Here is a 22,417-nt window from a genome sequence, read left to right as displayed (position 1 = left end):
GTTTTGGACTAAGAATCTTCCTTTGGACTCGAAAGGAAGGGGGAAGGAGCTAGAATGAGAAAGTGGGAGAGAGGAGATGTAGGTGACATTGGAGACCAGGTGAGGGGGAAGATAGGTGGGTGGGGGAGTGGGAATGAAGTAAGAAACTGGGAGAGTACAGGTGGAAGAAGTAAAGGTTATTGTAGATTACAGGGGGTTCTTGATCACTTAGCGAAGTAGGCTGAATAGTGGCAAGTAGATTTTAATACAGTTAACTGTGAGGTGATGTGTTTTGGAAAGTCAAATCAACGTAGGTACTATGATTGTTAGGGCACTCGGGAATGTGTTAGAATAGTAGAATCTCATTAAAAGTTCATTAAAAATTCCGCTTGCAGGTAGACTGGGTAGTGACAAAGTTGTTTTAGCATGCTGACCTTAATCAGTCAGGACATGGAGTATAGGTGTTGGGATATTATGTTGCAGTTGTATAATTCTTTGATGAGGCTGCTCTTGGAGTACTGTAAACTGTTTTGGTCACCCTATGATGTGAAAAAGAGCAGGAGAAATTTATGAGGATGTAACCAGGACCAGAGGGCCTGAATTATGGGGAGACGTTAGCCAGGGTAGGTCTTTATTCCTTGGAATGTCGGAGAATGAGCAATGAAATGCTTAACGTTACAAGAGGCATGGGTAAGGTGGAAGGTAACAGTCTTTTCCCCAGCATTGTGAAGTCCAGAAGTAGGAGGCATTGAATTAGGATGAAAGTGGAAAGATTTAAAGGTATCAGAGTCACAGCTTTTTCACACAGTGTTAAGTATTTGGAATGAGCTACCAGAGGAAATGATTGAGGCAGGTAAATAGTATCTTTTACATGGAGGGGCAGGGCTTGGAGGGGTATGGGCTGAATTCAGGAAATTGGGACTAGCTGGGTAGGCATGGGTGAAAGGGCTTGTCTATTGCTCGATGACTGACTGTGGTTTTGGTATCAGCTGCTGATGTTTTATGATGTTTTAAATCATAAACATAAGAGATTCTGCATATGCAACACATGCATTCCTCTCCATAGAGCTAGCTGCCTGACCTGCTAAATTCCTCCAGCATTCTGTGTGTAATGTTTTCAAGTACTTTTTTGCATTTCACATTTTTATTTGTTAGATTAAAACTCACTTCAGTCCATATATCTTCTCTTATTATTGTAGTTTAAATTTTGGATTCTTAATCCAAAATAATAAAAGATATTTTAGATTCCAATGCATAAAATACTGGAGGACTTCAGCATCTATGGAAAAGAGTAAAGAGTTGATGTTTCAGGCTGGGATCCTTCTTCGGAGCTGTACATGGGTTCCAATGTTTGCTTTTAGTTTTATGCTACATGAGCTTAAAACCTATAACTATTTCTCTTTTTTTTGCTGTTTGTGGTTTGACTAACACTCCTTTGTTGGATTTGTTTTAGTTTTTCTTTCCTGTGTCATTCTGTCATTATTTGGTTAGGCTTAGCCATTTTGAAATTCTGTTCAAATTACATTTTAAATTTGCATTCTTTGTATTCAGTCTTGGTTTATTGAATAATGTTGTTTGAGCTTGTTTCCTGCACCTCCACAACTACTTTCTCGAAGACAGCTGCATAATCTGTTGTCTGTTAATTGTTTACAATATTTTAAAGTAAACAGACAATTTTAATATGCCAATTTTAAATTCTGCCTGCTGGCATAAATGGGCAGGATTTCCAAGGGTTTAAAGTTGATTAGAAATTAGCTAACTTGAAGGATGAGTTAATTTTACAATCTTACGAATGATAAGCTTATCTGTTTGTTGGTTGTTGGAGGGATATGTGTTTTAGTGCATGAATCACAAAAAGGAAACCACTAATATGTTCTTGATTTCCAAATGCTGTTGCACTAATGGTTAGAAGATAACTGTTGATTTAGTTAATACTGTGGAATGATGGGACCATGGGCTCATCCATGTATGGCTTGATCAATCATGCAATAGATAGATTGAAACTACTTCTGAAATTCAGTACCATCATAAACAGAAGGTGCCTGTCGAATGGAGTGAAAAGTGAGAGCCAGTAGTGTTTTCTTTGATTAATGTGTCGGAAGCTGTTTTCTGTATTTAATAAATGCAACATATTATATTTGTTACTCAGACATGGTATGAGGATGCCACAGCAACCAGTTCATCTTCTGTTGGTCGAAGTGCAAGAATTCCTGATGTGCCAGCTGACTATGCCGGTGACTATCAACGCCGACTGCTCATGCTTTCCAAGAAGAATAATATTCAAGGTACAGTTTGCAATAAGTTTTTAGACCCAAATTGATATTATTTTCAAATACATATTGAAGCAAAATTTAAAGGTTTCAACTGATGATATGAAAATAGGTGGAATGGCAATCAGAATGAAAATATTGTGATTTTGTAACAGGATGTAGATGGATTGAGTAGTTGGGTGAAAACCTGGCAAATGAAGTTTGAAGTTGGGAAGTGTGAGGTCTTGCATTTCCAGTGAAGGAATCGAAAGATGGATAATTATCCAAATAGAGAGTGACTGCAATTGGGCTAGGTTCAGAGAGAAGTGTGTGTTTTAGTACATTAAACCCAAAAAAGTTAACAAGTAGGTCTAATAAATAATTAATAAGGAAAATGATGTTTTGCCTTTTATTGCAAATTGATTGGGATTGAAGAAAAGGGAAGATTTGTTATAGTTGTACAGAGTGTTGGTGAGGGTACACCTGGAATTCTGTGAATAGTTTTAGTCTCCTGACCTACAAATATAAATGCATTGGAAGCAGTCCAAAAGATTCCACCAGCCTATTTCCTCAGGTAGGTTAGTCCTTCCAAGTGTAGCTAAATGGTTTGAGCCTGTATTGAGGAAACAAAAGAATCAGGGATATTGGTCAGATGTAAAAGTTCCCTTAGGGACTTGATAGGTTACATGTTGAGATGTTTTCATTGGTGGGAGAGTCATGAACAAGGGACGAAGCTATAAAATAAGAGACTGGTCATTTAAAACAGGTGTGTAAAAAAATTTCTTGGGTAATGAATGTCTGGAATTCACTGCTCCTAAGCATAATGGAGGGCATATCAGGAGATATATTTAAAAGATTGAGAAATTGAGGGCTGTGAGAAACTGGCACAGAAGAGGTGATGAGACCAGCACAGATCAGCCATGATCATACTGAGTGGTGGGGCCTAGTGACTTCGTCCTGTTCATTGTATTCTTGTTTATTTGGTCGTGCTTCCTGTCTGTAATAGAAAATCTGAAAATGTTTAAATTTGGCTAAATTACAAAAGGTAATGTTTTCCTTGGATTTTGGCTATGTAGCCCAACAAAATCATTGACTTGTAGACTTGTATAGAATTAGGAATACAACATGGGTGAATACAAGCCTTAAGTCCAGTCTCTAACCACCTTCAGGACATGAGAGAAGAAAATTGCATTATAGAGAAAATGTAGCCCATCCTGTGACAGCTTATCCACTGATGTCTATCTCCAAAGACAGCTTATCCACCGATGTCTATTATAAACCCACAGATTCTCACAGCTACCTGGTTTATACCTCATCCCATCCTGTTACTAGTAAAAATGCCATCCCCTTCTCTCAATTCCTCCGTCTCCGCCACACCTGCTTTTAGGATGAGGCTTTTCATTCTAGAATGAATGAGATGTCCTCCTTATTCAAAGGAAGGGGCTTCCCTTCCTCTACCATCAACGTTGCCCTTAACCGCTTCTCTTCCATTTCACGCACGTCTGCTCTTATCCCATCCTCCTGCCACCCTACCAAGGATAGGGTTCCTCTTGTCTTCACCGACCACCCCACCAGCTGCCATGTCCAGCACATGATTCTCCAAATCTCTGCCACCTCCAACTGGATCCGACCATCAAGCACATCTTCCCCCTACCCCCCACTTTCTGCTTTCCGCAGGGATCGTTCCCTACATGACTCCCTTGTCCATTCATCCCTCCCCACTGATCTCCTTCCTGGCACTTATCCTTGCAAGTGGAACAAGTGCTGCACCTGCCTGTACACCTCCTCCCTCGCTACCATTCAGGGCCCTAAACAGTCCTTGCAGGTGAGAAGAGATTTCATATGTGAGTCTGTTGGGGACATATACAGGTTTCCCCCACTATCTGAAGGTAGAGCGTTCCTATGAAACCGTTCGTAAGCCGAAATGGTGTAAAGCGAAGAAGCAATTACCATTAATTTTTATGGGAAAAATTTTTGAGCATTCCCAGACCCAAAAAAATAACCTACCAAATCATACCAAGTAGCACGTAAAACCTAAAATAACACTAACATGTAGTAAAAGCAGGAATGATATGATAAATACAGGCGCAGCGAAAATCTCACGCAAGCCCTCTGGGCGGAAGCACTCTGTCCAGTAACCTTTAAGCTATGAAGCTGCTGTCGCTTCAAAAACCGATCAAACCACCCATAACTACCTTTAAACTCCACTTTCGCAAAAACGTCTTTCATTTATATTGGAAAAACTTTTACGTGTTCCCAGACCCGAAAAATAACCTACCAAATAACACATAAAAATACATGGCCTATATAAAGTAGAAATAATGTATGTACAGTGTCATTTCACCTACCGGAATTGGGAAGACAACGAGCACACTGATGATGGTCTGTTAGGCTGAGGTTGCGGTGGTGGGAGGTACAGGAGACTGGTCACTAATGTCTTCTATGTCTGTCTGCCTCGATGTCGAAGGCCAGGGTTCGTCGTCTGCTGTGGCTGATGTGGAAGGCTTGAAAAACGACAGTATGCTTGACTGCTTAGCCTCACGCATTTTTCTATCATACAGTTCTTTGTAAGCACTCAAACCATCCTGCAAGTATGCCCTAAACCTATGTGCCCTTTCAAAATTAAAGTCATACTTTTCTGCCATCATTGCAGCACTGTCAATTGCAGTGAAAATCTCACAAATGCTTCACGTACAGTTCCTGGATGACTTCACTTTGCTACTGCGTTTGGTTTTGATTCGTGTCCTTTCCTCTTGCATTTGTATCAGCTCTTCATCTGTCAGTTCTTGGTCACGGGATGCCAAAACCTCTTCAACATCATCTTTGTCAACTTCCACAAACCCAGCCTCCTTAACCAAAGTCACTATTGCCGTATTTATTGTTGATGGTTCGAAGCCTTTAAAATTGTTCACTGCTTCGGGTCACAGTTTCCTCCAAACGTCATGTCAAATCGAGACTGTTAGCCTATCGAGAGCATCTCCAAGGTTGACGATTGCCAATTTTATATTGTATTCTTTCCAGGTCTCTCGCAAAGACGCTTTGGAGTTGCCCTCTTTGTCAATGGTACTTAAAATAAAACGCATCACATTTTGAGTATAGTAAACAACAAGAATTCTGCAGGTGCTGGAAATTCATGCAACACACATAAAAGTTGCTGGTGAACGCAGCAGGCCAGGCAGCATCTCTAGGAAGAGGTACAATTGACGTTTCAGGCCGAAACCGTCCTGATGAAGGGTCTCGGCCTGAAACATCGACTGTACCTCTTCCTAGAGATGCTGCCTGGCCTGCTGCATTCACCAGCAACTTTGAAGTGTGTTGCTTGCATATAGTAAGCCTTAATTGTGGCTATTAGGCCTTGGTCACACGGCTGCAGCAATGATGTCATATTCGGCGGTAAGAACGCAACACGAATGTTACCGCCATACTCGATAATGCCAGGTGGATGAGCAGCACAATTATCGACAATCACAAGACAAGGTTATACTCTACAGTATTTTTCAACAAAAAGACTTAACGTATTCATTCATGTACTCAGAAAAAATCCCTTGGGTGTCCCAACCGCTTGGATGTGAATGGAACACAACAGGAGTGTATTCTTATCAATGCCTTTAAGTGCCCTCAGATTTTCTGAATGGTACACTAGTAGAGGCTTAAAGACAGCATCACCAGTGGCGTTAATAATAGGCGTTAGGGTAAACCTGTCCTTCGATGCCTTGTATCCCTTAGCCTGCTTTTCTTCTATTGAAATAAATGTCTTGCTTGGCAATTTTTTCCAATAAATTGCAGTTTTGTCACAGTTCAACACCTGCTTATACGAATAACCACCTTCTGTAATTATTTTCTTCAGTTCTGCTGGAAACTTTTCGGCAGCTTCAGTATCAGTCGAAGCACTCTCTCTGGTAAATGTTAAACTATGAAGCTGCCCTCGCCTCAGAAAACGATCAAACCACCATGACTACCTTTAAATTCCACTTTCGCAACATTTTCATCACCATCATCCAGAGCTTTCTGTTTCAGCTTATGAAAAAGACTGACTGATTTCTCAAGTATAAGATAACAACAGAACACCACGCCTTGTACACCCATCAATCCACTCAAGCAACAGACTTTCCATTTTATCCATTTTATTGGATGCTGACTAAAAGAGACCACTTTGCTACGAGCAGAACCAATAGTAACATCGGCAGCTTTCAAGATTCTTTCTCTCTGTGTGTAAATAGTGCGAATGGTGGACGCAGACAAGTTCAACGTGTGGACAGTGGCCTTACTTCGTTGACCATGATCAAAACACTTAATTACGTCCAGTTTTATGCTAAGCGTAACACCCTTACGAACTCTCTTAGGTTTTTCCGATACCTTAGAATTCACCTTGCTAACGGATGCACAAAATAAATCGAGTTAAAGCACAGATGCTCACAGACACATGTTATAGCTATGGTGGCTAGAATGCAGTTCCGGAGGAAGAGCTTGGCTGATTGGGGCGCGCGCTGCCTTTTTTCGTAAAAGTGAAAACACTCTCCGGTTAGCGAAAACAGATAACTAAAGTAGGTCTTTCGTATCAGCGAGCTGTCATAAAGCGAACGTTTGGAAAACGGGGACCACCGGTACTGTGTTTGGTGCACGTGGTATGACCACCTATATATCGGAGAGACCTGACTTGGATTGGGTGACCACTTCACTGAACACCTACGCTCTGTCCACCAGAAAAAGCGGTATCTCCCAGTGGCCACCCATTTTAATTCTACTTCCCATTCCCATTCCAATATGTCCATCCGTGTCCTCCTCCACTGTTGTGGTGAGGCCACACTTAGACTGGAGGAACAGCACTTTGTATTTTGTTTGGGTAGCCTCCAACTTGATGGCATGAACATCGATTTCTCAAACTTCCGGTAATGTCCCCATCCTCCACAATTTTCCTCTCTCACCTTATCTCCTTGCCCAGCCATCAACTCCCTCTGCTGTTCCTCCCCTGTTTTCTTTCTTCTATGGCCTTCTACCTCTTTCCCAGTTCTTTACTTCATCTTTCCCCCTCCAGGTTTCACCTATCACCTTGTGTTTCTTTCTCTCCTTCCCTTTCCCCCCCTCCGTCTCCCTTAAATCTACTCCTCAGCTTATTTTTCCCAGTCCTGCTGAAAGGTTTCGGCCTGAAACATCAACTGTACTCTTCCGAGATGCCGCCTGGCCTGCTGAGTTCCTGCAGCTTTTTGTTTTCCTGCCTGCCCTGTCAATTGGATAGTTTACTCCATGGTCACACCTGGCAAACATATTTAGACATTGAAATGATTTTTCTATTTTTTCTGTGAATTTTGTAAATCTGAAATGAAAGAACATTTTAGGAAATATTCAGTAGGTTGAGTAGGATCTGCAAAGAGGAAAACATGTTTTAGTTCGGCTTTCTGTTAATAGTATGTTAATATATTAGGTTAACCTCTGACATGTTAACTCCTGTTTCTTTCTCTACAGATGCTATCAGACCCACTCAGTTTCCAGCATTTGATGCTTATCATTTAATATTTACTTTTCTTAAATAAAATGAAATTGGCTATGATTGAGGCCATAATTGCAATGCCATTATGGCTTAATAATTTAGTTCTCTAATTCAGACTTCCTTCAATATTTTTTTTGGAAGATCAATAAATATTCCCACACTACTTGTTACTGACTTTTGTAGGTCCTAGAATTTGCTACTTTCACAAGTGTTGGAACTATTGTTTTATAAGAACTTTCAAATGGTAGCTCTTCATCAAGTCTAAACTTTCGGGTAAACTGGGATGTGGGATTAAATTGGACAGCTCTTTCAAAAGCCTTGAGCTGAAAGATTTCTGTAATAGCAAAATGTAATTTTATGATACAAATTATTCCTGAGGAGGGGAATACGAATGTTACTTTCAAATGGAGACATCTAGTGTTTCTGAGAGTTCATCAAGACGGAGCAATCTGCTACTCAAGTGCAGAGACCTTGAGTGTTAGAAGTTTGCTTGTAATTAGAGAAATCCAGTTAAGCTTTCCTTTCCTGAAGTTATTTTTGCTTGGAATCTGTTAAATCATCAGGTGCGTTTTGGCCCAATTAGGCAGCTGCCCCAATTAGCTGAAATTTCATTGAAGTAGTTAAAACGGTATTAATAAGGCAAACTAACATTTAACTGAGTAAGAACTCATACATGAAATACAACACACTGCTATAAAGCTGTTATTTGTTACTAATAGTTATTGACAGAATGATTCATCACTGCCGTGTTCTGTTGATTAATACATATGAACAAAATCAGCGTAGTCACCTAATGCAGATATTGGACTGCCTTCATACAATGTTTTAGGCATCCTCCAAATCTTTTTCATTGTAACATTCAAGATAATTATTGATATCCTTCAAATTGTTTCAATTCCATTCCCAGCCATTTCTGGTGTCTCCAAGCCTGAATGCTTGAAACTGCAGTGAGCAAAACAGTTCAGAGTTGTGTTGCTGCTTATTTCTTGCCAACTATCAGTGACAAATATCACAGCTTTTTGAACATAAGCACCCACAACTGAGGATATTTTAAAAACTGTTCCCTTTAAGTATGGTATAGTGTTGGCAGCTACACAAATGCACATGGCTGATGTTAGTTAGAAACTGTTATGCATCAACCTCCTATCTCAATTAAGCAGCATAATGTTCCAAATAAACAAAGGGAATTCTGGCTACTTTTTCAATTAGTTTTTGTTCTTTAAGTGGCTACTCTGATCAATTGATGGCACAGTTAACTGGAATCCACTGTATTGGAATGGGGTGTACTTAAATGAGCATTAAATGGGGAGAGAGGATGTAGTGTCGTTACACTAAAATGGAACAGTGAAAATGCAAGGATGTGGTGTTAGGGCTTTATAAAGTGCTGATGAGGCCTCATTTGGAGTATTGTGAAAAGTTTTGGGCACCTCATCTAAGAAGGGATGTGCTGACATTTGAGAGGATTCAAAGGGGGTTCATGAAAATGATTCTGGGATTGAAAGACTTATCATATGAGGAGCATTTAATGTCTCTGGGCCTGTACTCACTGGAATTCAGAAGAATGAGGGGTGACCTCATTGAAACTGATCGAATGTTGAACGGCTTTGATAGAATAGATTTGGAGAGGATGTTTCCTATCGTGGGAGAGCTTAAGACCAGAGGACACAGCCTCAGAATAGAGAGGCCTCCATTTAGAATGGAGATGAGAAATTTCTTTAGCCAGAGAATGGTGAATCTGTGGAATTCGTTGCCACAGGTAGCTTTGGAGGCCAAGTAATTGAATTTATTTAAAGCAGAGGTTGATAGATTCTTGATTAGTCTGGTCATGAAGGTATATGGGGAGAAGGCAGGAGACTGGGGCTGAGAGGGAAATGGATCGACCATGATGAAATGGCGGAGCAGACCTGATGGGTCGAACGGCTTAATTCTGCACCTACATCTCAGGGTCGTATAATTGTAGTTATCAACAATTATTGTTAGTCTAATAGGCATAACAGTCCCTGTATTAAGATTGGTGCTGAGAGTGGGATATCGTTCTGAAATGAAATTTTAGTGTCATGGAAACAACTTGAATAAAAGACGCTTTTGTACGGTTCCACACCTGTATGTTTTCAAGGAGCTCGTCTTTGCAGGAATAATGTTTCCTTCAGATCAATATGTTATCTCTTTGAATTTTTTTTTACATGTTTTAACAATGACAGCGCTGGCTAATTTTAAATACTAAAAACTATAATCATTTTTTATGATTATTATGATGATGGTGTTCATAAATTACAAATAAACTGTCTGCATTGAAGGTGACTAATTTCTGAAGAAGCCTAGTAGCTTTCTCTTAAGTTGTTAAAAAGTAATTTTAATTCTTTTAGGGGACTGGTAAATGTTCTTAGCAAAAAGCCATACTCTTATTCAATTCAACTTTAATGGATGTTCTTTTCATTTTGCTAGAAGCCCATAAAGTTTTTGAGGAGGCTGAAAATAAGGGTCTGCTACTTAGCTCAGCTGCTTATTCGAGCTTTATCACCGCACTTCTAAGTCGTGGGCTATTGGAGGATGCCATGGAAATGAAAAGCAAGTAAGTTTTAAAATGAGTTGGGTCAGGAAAGTGGGAGATAATGTGTAGGCATAACTGCTAGCGATTAGTGCTCTAATAACTCAATTTTTTAATTGTGGCAAAAAATCTTAAGTGAGTAAAATATAAATCCTTTATTGTCTGCATTATACTGTCTAATGTAGGAATTGTTGATTTAAGACCGACAGATGGAAAAAGAAGAAATCACGGATGAGCAATGGGTGCTTAGGCAGGGATTAAGAGGATTGGCCCTGAGAGTAAGGAAGTCCAGAGACTGATGCTGTATTATTTGAACTGTGGAGGCTGAAAGTGACTAAGGGATATTTTAACCTTGTGCTGTGTAAAAGATTTTCTTGGGATTATTTACTGTAATTCTCACATGACCCTGATTCCCAACAGATCTTCAAAATTCTTGAAATCAGGTAGATGTGCGTATGGTGAAGGAGTGCTGTTTGGTTCAGTGCAGTGAGATAATTGTTCAAGTTTAGCTCAACTGGGTCTCTGAAAAATGGTGTAATCCTCATCCGCTGAGAGGTTGTAGAGTGTGGATTATGCAGGTTTTGCAAGCATGGATTGACGCTTTCTGGCTTTTAAAGATAATGTCTATTTGTCATTGAAAGTTTTTCATTTCTCCAGGCTTGTCATGCAGTATTTGACTGAAAGCTCATGGCATGGTATTTAATATAGGTATGCTTTGGTCTTAAGAGTTTGTATATCAGAAACAACATTTCCAGAAATTGATCTCATTCCAAAATGATTATCATTCCAAAGACTAAATTGAAGATCAATGAGAGGAGGAATGATTAATTATTATGGTAGCCAATAACTGTCTGGAGAGATGTAATTGTGTTTTTTACTGACATTGTACACCTTGCCATATTTGGAGTCTGAACTTACAGAATATTAACAATTTAAGGAATAAGAAATGTGCACAGTTTAGTTGTTCGGCCTTAAATGCCCTTTGAAATGGGCTAGTAAGCCATTTTGTTGTACCTTTTTGCTCAGACAAATTACAATAGCATTAGATAATACTAATGTCAGAAATGGAACACTGTGGACCACCTCTGGCATTATCGTGGACTTGTCTCTTTTTTTTCTGCACTGATGTCAATTTTTGTACAGACCTCATCTTTTTCTTCACTGTTTGATATAATTTATGTTTTGTGTGTTGCTTGAATGTAGGTGCCTGTGATACTACTGCAAATGAGTGTTATTTTCACCTCACTATACTTATGCATATTACAATAGACTTGACCAGAAGTAATGGCAGCTGCAGCTGGGAGTTATGAAAATGTGTGGCGGGGGTAGATACAGAGACTAGGTTTCTTCAGTTAAGGATTCCAGAACTAGGGATCAGAGTATCAAATTAAGGGTTAGGCCACTGGGGAGGAGAATTATTGGAATTTTCTATCTTAAAAGGCTGTGGAGTCTCACTCACTAATTACATTGGTAAATTTCTGGATATAAGGGGAATCAAAATTTTTTGGGGATAAGGCAGGAAAAAAAATCATGAATTCATTCAATGACAATACAGGCCAATAGTCTTTTTTCATATTCCCATTCCCTTTCTTTGGCAATGTAATGTTTGACCTTTCACATCTCTGTCTACCTTTCAGAAACCAGAACTTCCTTTCCAGGTGAAGCAGCTGTACTGGATTTAGTGCTCTCTATGGGATCCTCTATATTGGAGAATCCAAGCACAAGTTACAGTTTTCATCCTACTTCCGGTCTGCTAGCTGTCTTTGAAGTCTAAAACTGTTCCGAAAAGCCCAAGATAAGCTCAAGGAACAGGATCACACTACCGTACTGAACAGCTTAAAGTTCTCGTATCTCAACAAAAGCAATCCAAATTTGCCCAATCTTTCCTTTTAACTGATGTTCTCCAATCTATGCAGCATCCTGGTAAACATATTCCGAGTCCTGTCCAAAGCCCCTACGTGTTTCTTCTAATGCAGCACTCAGAATTGCACACAATATGGCCTTACCAAAATCCTATAAAGCTGCAACATGTACAACTTTTATTCCTAGCACCCCAATCAATAAAAGCACGCATGCTGCACTCTTTCTTTACCACCTTAACTACTTGTATTGCCACTTTTAGGATCCCAAGATCCCCCTCTACACCAGTGTAGCTAAGAGTCCAGTATTTACTGTACACTTTCCTCTTGCATTTGACCTTCCACTGCCTCATATTTGTCAAGATTAAATTCCATCTGCAGTTTTCTGCTCAAATTTCCGAGTGATCTATTTCCTGCAGCATCTTTTGACTATTCACAATTTCAATAAGTGTGTCATCTGTAGACTTATTAATCAGATTACCTATTCTTTTGTCCAAATCATTTCTATACAAAGAAGAAGCCCTAGCTATGATCCTTGCAGAATTCCACTGGTCACAGACCTCTCATCAGAATGATACCCTTTCACCACTGCTCTCAGTCTTCTGTGACTGAAACAGTTTTGAATCCAATCTAAAATCTCCGTGGATCCCATGCATCGTAATATTCTTGATTAGCTTTTCATGAGGGACTCTTGTTGAATGCTTTCCTGAAGTCCACGTGGATATAATCATCCACTGCCCTATCCTGACTAATTTTCATTACCTCAAAAAAAAAAAAAAAATGCTCAGTTCGGTCCAGAGTCATAGTTTTAGAGCACTGCAGCACGGAAATGGGCCCTTCAGCCCATCTAGTCCATGTCAGCCTAGTTTTCTGCCTAGTTCCATGCACCTGCACCCAGACCGTTGCTTTCCGTACCTCATTCATTCATGTACTTATACAAACTTCTCTTAAATGTTACAATTTAACATCTTTCAAGTTCTAACTGCATCTACCACTAATGCTGGCAGCCTGTTCCACACTCAGATCACACTAAGTTTTAGGTTCCCCCCAGATCTCTTTAAATAATTCACCATTCACTCTTAACCTATGACTTCTTGTGCTTGTTTGACAAACCTGGGGGTGGGGGGGAGCATGTATGCAGTCAATCTATCTATACCCCATATAGAGGCATAACTATCAGATCGCCCAATATTCTCTTGTACTCCAGGGACTAAAGTTCTAACCTGTTCAACTTTTCCCTATAGCTCAAGTCCTCAGGTTTGCAAGACATGCTCCTCCACACCCTGCACAAAGCTATGCTGACTAATCCCTAAAAAAAGTCCAGGCTTTTCCAAATGTAATTAAATCCTAAAAATTCCTCTCCAATAGTTTGTTTTCCTCTCCACAGATGCTGCTTGATCTCTGTATCCCAGTTTCCTTAATTTTATATAAAATTGATTTATCTGAATTGAAGGAGTTAATCCTGTGTGGATTAATTTATATTTCTGATGGTGTTTGAAAATAAGTGGGATATGATATGGAAACGAATGTGTTGCTAGTTTGATTTGAAAATATATTGAATACACGTTTGAATTTCCAAGTTACATTTATGATTTATATTTTAAATGATGACTAATAATTGAACATTGTGAACTATTTAATACTATGTGCATATGTCATAAATTATTTCTGACAAACTGCTTTCAGAGTATTCCGACTGCTGTGCAAGAAAATGGAAGTTGCAGAAGCCAACAGTACAATGACTGACTGGTTGATCTGTTTCTGGTGAATTCATTTCAGAGATAATGTTGCTAAGGATGAACCACATGGAAATCTCCAGTGTACACTTGTGCCATTTGAAAAAGTGGATGAAATCCTAACTGAAGGATGCCACCCCCCCACCCCCCACCCACACAACTTTGCTCTGTGATAGGCCTCTTTGGATTAATTTTTAATCATGAACCTGGAACCTTCTGCCTAAAGTACTATCAAACTTCCTGTTTTTCAGGAGTGAGATTTTATTTGTTAAATTTGTCATCTATGCAATATAAAGCAGTTGTACATTTTGTTGACAAAGTAGCTGGAAGATTTTAAATGTTAGGTAGCGTACATAAAATTGTTAATTTTCACAGCCAGAGAATTGACACCATAGCTTAAATAATTGTTAAATGTCAGATGCCATTTAAAACAACATGTGGGGTTATATGATTTTAAGGCATTTGTTCTTGCGTGATTATATAGGTTCTGAGACGAATTACATATCGGCAACGTGTTAGTAGTAAATAGCTTTTTTTGCTTATTGCCACTGGTGAATATTGTAAGTGGTTCCGATTTCACAGCAAGGCATGATTCTCTGCCAGCAGCCATCAATGTTATAACTGTCTATCCACCTTCCCACTCCCAATAAAAAAAACCTGCTTTCTGAAACTCTGATCTGTGACTTTTTCAATGTCTAATATCTCCATGTTTGAGAGATAATATTCTGGCAGCTAGGCCACTTGCCTAAGCATTATTCTTTCTCAGCTGCCTAGGATACCACTTATGGCAGCTGTCAGAACCAAAAAAAAAGAAAGGGAAAGAAAAATCACTTTTTCAGTATTTGACGTTCTAACATAAAAGCTGTCTACAGGTCGACATTTGTGGCAAAATTTTTAACATTGGAATGGTAGTTTTTGTAATTTCACCTCCGTCTCAACCATTTATTATCATATCAGAAGCATGTCAGTAATTCCTTTCTAAATGTCTGCTTCTTTAGAGTTGAGACCCGCATCAAGGGCTTTACACTGAACGACGCTGCCAACAGCCTACTCATCATAACGCAAGTTAGGCGGGATAATCTGAAAGGTATGTCACACATTATGACCTTTACATCATGTTAATGCCTCTGCAGATTTTCATGTAACGCCTTTCGTATGCTGTGATAAAGGAGTCCATTTAGCAAATTACCTGCTTATCAAGAGTCTTTTGTAATAGCTGAGAGACATAAATTACTATATATGCATCTATAATACAACTGAAGCTGAATATGAATGTACTTGTCATTTGGCCACTTAGTCCAGTTTCCATTCCATTTAACAGAGGATGGTTTTGTCTTAGCTAAACCAGTGGGCTGTAGTCGTATGGAGGTGGGGCAGTGGTGGGGGCGGGGGAGTGTTTGGGGGGAATTAAACTATAAGCTTTCAAGAATTTTGTAACTGCATGGATGAACAAATTCACCTTTAGTTAGTTACAAAATCAAAGAAAAGCTTGCAGTAAAGCAATGTTAATAAAATATTCTGAAAATGGAGGTATTGCATAAACTTGAGGATGGCTAAGAAAAGATTCATGTAAAAATTAATATTTCCATTGATGTATTGTTAATAAATTTATCTGAAGTTACATTGAGACATCTTGCCAAAAAGGCTGATATTATTCATAATTGTGCATATTTTTGTAACAAAATGGAATGTTCAAAACTGAAACTTTTGCTTTGTTTTTGCATTAAGTATGTCTTAAACAAAAAATGAAACACGCAAAATGGTATTCATGGTGATATCGCATTGCTATTGATATCTTGCTTTATTATGATATTCCTTTTTGAAACTGCTAGTTTATGAAGACTTTATCAATAGACTTTTGTGCTTTAATTATAACAGACAGTAAACATGAAGTTTAATTGGTCTCAAAATGCATTTGAAATTCCCCAGCATGTATAGTTGTAACGTGGCATTTTGGGTAATACTGGGACACTTGCAGCGCACAACCAGATGTTTATGTTACAGTCGTTTAAGATAATGCCAGTGCTTTCATTTTTTTATATAATACAGTACATTTCAGACATTATGCGGCAATTATTTTTAATCAATATTTACTGCTTCATCCATGAATCCATTAAATATTATTTCCCACAGAATTTCCCACAGTTTTTTGTTGTTCTGCAATTAAAATCTTAAGATTTTTCAAAATATAATGAGTACTTTTATAATTTTTATAATTTTTGAAAATATGAGTATTAATTCATTATGTGTGCTGTGAAAAAAATGGGTTGTACTGTACTTGAAGCCCTATAAAGGAAATTGGTTGTCCTTTTAACTTGTAAATCATCCTGTGAAAGTAAATGTTCCTCATATAAGGAAATGTAAATCATTGTCTTGCAAATGACCTCTTTTGATGTTCTCTTGAAAAATGCCCATACCAAAACTAACCCTCTGCAGTTAATTGAATTTAAAACCACTGTATTTTACAGATATTAGTTGACCCTAAATCTGTAAAACCACTCATTCTCAAATTTATTTTCGGAAGGAAAAGTAAATCCGAATGTCAAAGATGGGTGGTGGGGATCAGTGCAGAGATCTACCTATAAATCAAGGAACTATTTTTATAGACATTAATGACAAGTAAGGCACAATTGCAAAGATTGGCTAGTTTATTTTGAAATGTTAAATTTCCTTGATATAATTTTGTTCTATTTTCTCTTTTGTTTTTATTTAAATATTCCCTCGTAGGTGGCGTGGCAACTCTGAAGACAATGTTGCAAACTAATCAAATGCCTAGTCAGCTTGCTATTTCACGACTAATTCAAGCTTTGGGTTTGAAGGGAGATGTGGAGCAAATTCAGTCTGTGGAGCAGTTAATGGGAAACCTGCCTCAATCTATCAATTTGTCCAGAATGCTATTTATCAATAACTTACTCTTGGCTCATATAAGGAGGTTAGTAAATCTTTATCAGAAATTGTATCGAGGTGTATTGTGAATGCAAGTTATTAATTCTGATTATTACAGAACTTAAACTTCCAATTTGTATATTTGTTAAAAACATTTGTTCTGTTCTTTTAAAGTATTTGCTATTGCTTGATAAAGAAAAAGACTGGTAGAAAATTTAAAAAATATCAAGTATTATAATCAAGAAGCCCGAGATTGTTTTAATTTTAACCCACGAAAGTACTTGAGTATACATAATTAATGTGAATTATTTTGCAGTTCTAAAAGCTGCTTTATTTTGTTATTCTTGTTCCTTCTGTCATTATTGCCTCACTACATTCATTTTCTGAAAAGTAATAGCACATTATTATCATCTGTACATTCAGAACTGCAATGTTTGTCCCTGTGAAGACTGATCATGGTTAAACAGGAATTTTGTGTTTCTAATATAAAATAAGGCATTTTTAAAAATGTAGAATGGGAAATACACATAGTCATATAATTTCTTTTGAGATTCCATTTTGACTTATCACAAGGGAGTATCTTAGCCATGCTATTAAAAATGTTTGATATAAACTCAAATGATTTTAAAATTTAGAAATAATTTTAATGAGCTCCCAAACAGTGTCAAATAATTTGAACCATTTATTTCCTCTCACTGAGGAGGACTCTGAACCTTTGCAAGATGGTTTCCAGGACAGCTGCAAATAGACTTGATAGCTAGTCATAGTTGAAGTACAGGTGGAATATTAATTGTATGTTGTGGCTTCTTAATCAAAAAAAAACAACATGCAGTATCAACTGGGAGTGGATGCATACATTTGAAATGCAGTCTGTGCTGTTGTGAATATTCCAGATATGTTTGAATGTTTGCATAGTTTTAAGTTCCTACACGTCTATTCTCTGATACGAAACAGATTGTAAAATGGGAAGGTTTCCTGTCGTGATGTTGCATGCAAGATTTTCCTGCATTGGAGTTTAATAAAGTGGGACATAGTGCAGGGATCTTTAGTTCTTTGGCTTTGGAAGAAGTGACAATGCGCACTAAGCTAATTTTTCTGTATTTCTAAGATTCAGGATTTTGGGAATAAAGTATGTATAACTATGCCTCTGCCAAACACACGTTCAAAGTTTATTAATGACTTATGTACCTTAGTTTTTACTCTGTGGAGGGCACTGCAACTTTCTGTCTTACCTTAATTAAAGATGAGACTATTTATGTAGCTGTTTGCCTCATTTCAAAATGTGTCTTTCAAATAAAAGTTAGTTCCTACATCCATCTGGCAAAATGCGTGGTCTGTGGAAGGATAGGTGTATCTGTGTTAATAAATATTTGATTGAATGATCAAGATTATTTGACATTTCAGTCTGCATTATTTAGAGGCAATTCCTTTAGTGCAATATTTGCATATTTAAGAATTCAGTGCACTTTGTATACTGTACAGGTAGCCATGCAACAGTCAATGTCATTTAATATAATTTTTTTAGAGCACATCATGATGATTTAGACTTTTCAAGGTCATAGTTCGTTACAGTAATGCATCTGATTACTGTTGATTGTGTCCATTCAGCTGTGAATTCTTTTTCTGGTTTCATATTTTCTGCTTCACTGCAACGGCAGCTGCACAAAAGAAGTCATTTTTTAGTATTTACGGAAAAATAAGATGAAACAATTCTTTCTAGCTCTTTGTTTAATGCCATATGTTTTTTTTAAAAAAACTCAGCTATGATATAATAAATTGTGTTATTCTTTCAGAGGGAATGTTGATGCAGCTGTGCAATATGTTGAGCCCTTGTACATTCCAGGAGAAAATTCTCAGCAGCAGCTAGCAAGCATGTCCTATGTGTTCCATAAGGTTTTGGAGGAAAAATGTGAAGAAGCAGTGGATAAATGTAAGTTTATCTAGCTGTCAATGCTGATTGCTATGTGTCAACTAAAGGGTATTTTACGTACGTGGATAAAGAGATGCAAGAGGAGTATAGGGCAGGTTATACTGAAAGTGTTGATGTTTCAAATTTCAAAAGTACATTTATTGTCAATGCATCTATACTTTATCCAATCTTGAGATTCATCTCCTTGCAGATAGCCACAAAACAAAGAAACCCATTATAACAAAAGAAGTCCATCTGGCGCCCAATGTGCAGAGATAAAAAGAAAATAAATTGTGCAACTGATAAAAGAAAGCAAATAGCATTCAGAACTGAAGTTTAGAAAAGTGAGTGCAGAAGCCCATTAATTGCAGACCACAGCCTCGGTTCAACTCATTGCTCCACGAGATTTCTTTTGAAAGCCAATATTCCACTTTCCATTTTGTGAGTGTGCAGGTTCAATTAATTCTTAATGTCACGGTGACTATACTTTCTTTGTCTTCTCTGCCTTGGAGAGTAGTAAATAACATAACAGTATTGCAGCCTGAGCCACATACCAACTTTCTTATGCCAGGGGTTGGGTAGGTTTCTAAGGTGGCAGAGCGTTGGTAAAGCAGCAGTGAGATCATATAAGTAAAACGTAATCTTTTTGCTCAAGTCTCCACTGTCCGAATTTTGTGCCTGGATTTGCACAATGATTTGCCCCTGCTGATCTGTTCATTGAGATACAGCCCGGAGGTAGGCCCTTACTGCCCCTCGAGCCCCGCCACCCAGACGTAATCCTCACCTTATCATGGGACAATTTACAATGACCAATTAACTTACCAACTGGTAAGTTATGTTTTTGGACTGTGGAAGGAAACCGGAACACCTGCAGGAAACCCACAAGTTCACGGGGAGAATGTACAAACCCCTTACAGGTGGCAGCAGGAATTGAAACAGGCCGCTGGTACTGTAAAGCATTGTGCTAACTTCTGCGCTATCATGTCACCCTTGTTTAATCAAGCCCTTGTCTTGACCTTTGACCCTGATGGAAGTTGTTGCTCTTTTTCATCATGGCCATTCCCCAGACCAGCCCTCAACTGTATTTCCTTGCATCCAAGGGACAAAAGGACTTGGCAGACTGTGACAAAGTAGTTTACCCATTCACGGATGGATCAGGCTAGATCAATCTGAAACTTGTTTTCTTCTGTGGACATTCCATTAATGGCTATCTCAGTCTGCACCTTCAGCAAAGACTGCTTTATGACTGTCCCAGTGACTGACCTGGCTTTCTACCTCTTGCTTTTCCCCCAGTTTCTCTCACGATGATTCAGCCAGCTTATGGCACTGAACACTTTTTTCTCTAGCTTCTCTCCAGCTGTCTCCCAACTCACTTTTTGTTCCCATGATCGTCCACCTACTTAAGTGTTGAATGTGTGATCTCAATTTTCAGGCAGTTAAACATGACTTTATTAGCAATACCTGCATCCCTGGACAGAGTAAAGAGGAACACCATTCTGCTCTAAGCTGAAACTAAGCATGACTCTCCCCAACTTTGAGCGCATATTTCACTCTAGAGTGAGATTCAAACACAGACAGTATCCATGTCATTACTAAATCTTCCTTTTCCACTTCCATAATATCTCCACTGCCATAGCTCATGTGCCATTGAAACCCTTACCTAGGCCTCCATTACTTCTAGTCTTGGTTAAATACTAGGTCAACTAAAGCTCAATTGCCATGAAACGTACCAATTTCAAACCAAGTCTTTTCCACATCGCACCCGTTTGCTTGCAGGCCCATGTTGACTCATTGTAAACAGTCTAATTTTAAGAGTTTCATAATTATCTTCAATTTTCTTTGTGGCCTTGCCTCTCCCAATCTCTTTAATCTCCAGTCCTTTTAGCCCTAAGACACTTCTTTGCTCCCCTTTCTCAGCCATGCCTTCCCCTTCACTCCAGAATTGCCTCCCTTAATTTTTTTCCTCCACCTATATCTGACTTTGCTCCTATGAAACTCCTTTAAACTTGACACTTTTTCTGATGTTGTGAACGTCCTAAAACCCATCTGCAGTTCGATGTATTTTCTATTTGATAGCACTCTAGTAAAGAGCCTTGACATGGAAGTGGACATCTGAATGACTCCAGTGTCGTGTCTTGACATACCTTAATGACATCTAAATGGAAGTGAAGTCCATATTGTGTACTTAGCCCCTCCACAAAGATGTTTAATTGTCTCTACACATTGCCTAATGTGGTTTAAACTTGGATGCTTTGCTGTAAAGCTGTAGAAGTGTAAAAATCCTTTGGAAAAATATCTTTTCACCATTGAAAGTAGCTATAAATGATATTTTTTGGTGTTTTGTGTATTTTTGAAGGATAGAGTAGGGCTGTTGGTCAGCAACAAGAAGCCAATCTAACTGATATGAATAACCTGCAGCTCAGACAAGGAATGACTTTTACTTTATAGCCAACGAAGACAACTTGCGGCTTTTCCAGTTAACATATGAAATGATCTAAGAAGAAATAACTATCAAATTTAACTTTCTTTTGACTCTTCTTCCCCCCCCCCCCACAAATAGTTGTTATACACTTTAGCGACTGTGAATAGGACAAATAAGCAGCAATGTCAACAGTTATCAGATTCATTAATCTGTTTCCCATCTGTTTTTCCCTTCTCCCATCCTGGTAGCATTTGGGATACTGAAAGTCCAGTTAACAGGAACAACAAAAAATTGCAATGTATAATGCAATAAAATAAATTCTGGTGCCACATTTTAAAAAATGATTAGAACTGCATAGCAATTTGTCTTTTGTCTTCCAGTGAGTGCCATGGCTGAACGGTTAGCTAACCATTTTGCAGTGTACACACCAGTGATGGATCTCTTTCTGCAGTATATAAATAATGACAGAACAGAGGATGCCAAATTTCTTTTACAGGTATGCATTCAGAATTATGTATTGGTTTAATATTTTAAAAGTAACAATTTCAAGCAATTTTGGCATCCTGTATTTTTTAATAAATAACTAAACAGTTGTTATCTATTGCATTGACGTGGAGTTATTCTGCACCCCCTTGAGAAATTTAAGCCACATGTTCAAATATGTTTCCTCAGTGTTGAGCATGGTTCCATTGATTAGTGAAGCAAATTTATTCTTAAAATAGAAATGAAAGATGTGTTATAACTCATAACATTTAAAAGATGTGGACAGGGACAGTACTGTGCAAAATCTCTTGGGCACATATATAACCAGGATGCCTAAGTCTTTTTAAAAACGCAAACACGAGGAAATCTGCAGATGCTGGAAATTGAAGCAACACACATCAAAGTGGTTGGTGAATGCAGCAGGCCAGGCAGCATCTCTAGGAAGAGGTACGGTCGACGATTCAGGACCTGATGAAGGGTCTCAGCCCAAAACGTCAACTGTTCCTCTTCCTAGAGATGCTGCCTGGCCTGCTGCGTTCACCAGCAACTTTGATGTGTGTTGCTGAGTTGCACAGTACTGTAGTAATTATGTATAATGGACTATACTGATGCTGCTTTTTAAAAAAAAACGATTTCATGACACGTAAGTGATGATAAACCTGATTCCCATATGGACTGAGTGGGAAGGAGCAGGGAGAGGAGAAATCATGGTTGGGGAAAAAGAGAAGGGAGATGGGAGGGAGTGGGAAGCACCAGAGACACATTCTGTAATGATCATTAAACCAGTTGTTTAGATTAAAGTGACCTTGTCTGGTGTCTCAGGGCTGGGTATGTCTGCACCTATTACAGCCCTCGCCC

At 38.5% G+C, this 22,417-nt stretch overlaps 1 protein-coding gene across 2 annotated transcripts in view; it reads left to right on the top strand.

Annotated features, from left to right (window-relative positions):
• The window catches only part of lrpprc (leucine-rich pentatricopeptide repeat containing), a 142,990-nt gene that overhangs the window by 109,277 nt on the left and 11,296 nt on the right, over nt 1–22,417 (top strand). For both annotated transcript variants that reach the window (XM_072264971.1, XM_072264972.1), the window contains 6 exons: nt 2,129–2,264; nt 10,162–10,288; nt 14,858–14,946; nt 16,587–16,791; nt 18,539–18,675; nt 21,457–21,572. In XM_072264971.1, coding sequence (XP_072121072.1) covers nt 2,129–2,264; nt 10,162–10,288; nt 14,858–14,946; nt 16,587–16,791; nt 18,539–18,675; nt 21,457–21,572 — 810 coding nt within the window. The remainder of the gene's footprint in view (nt 1–2,128; nt 2,265–10,161; nt 10,289–14,857; nt 14,947–16,586; nt 16,792–18,538; nt 18,676–21,456; nt 21,573–22,417) is intronic.

Source organism: Mobula birostris, chromosome 8 (genome assembly GCF_030028105.1).
Source record: "Mobula birostris isolate sMobBir1 chromosome 8, sMobBir1.hap1, whole genome shotgun sequence".
In the NCBI taxonomy this organism is placed as follows: Eukaryota; Metazoa; Chordata; class Chondrichthyes; order Myliobatiformes; family Myliobatidae; genus Mobula; species Mobula birostris.
This window is presented reverse-complemented; position numbering and strand designations above follow the sequence as displayed.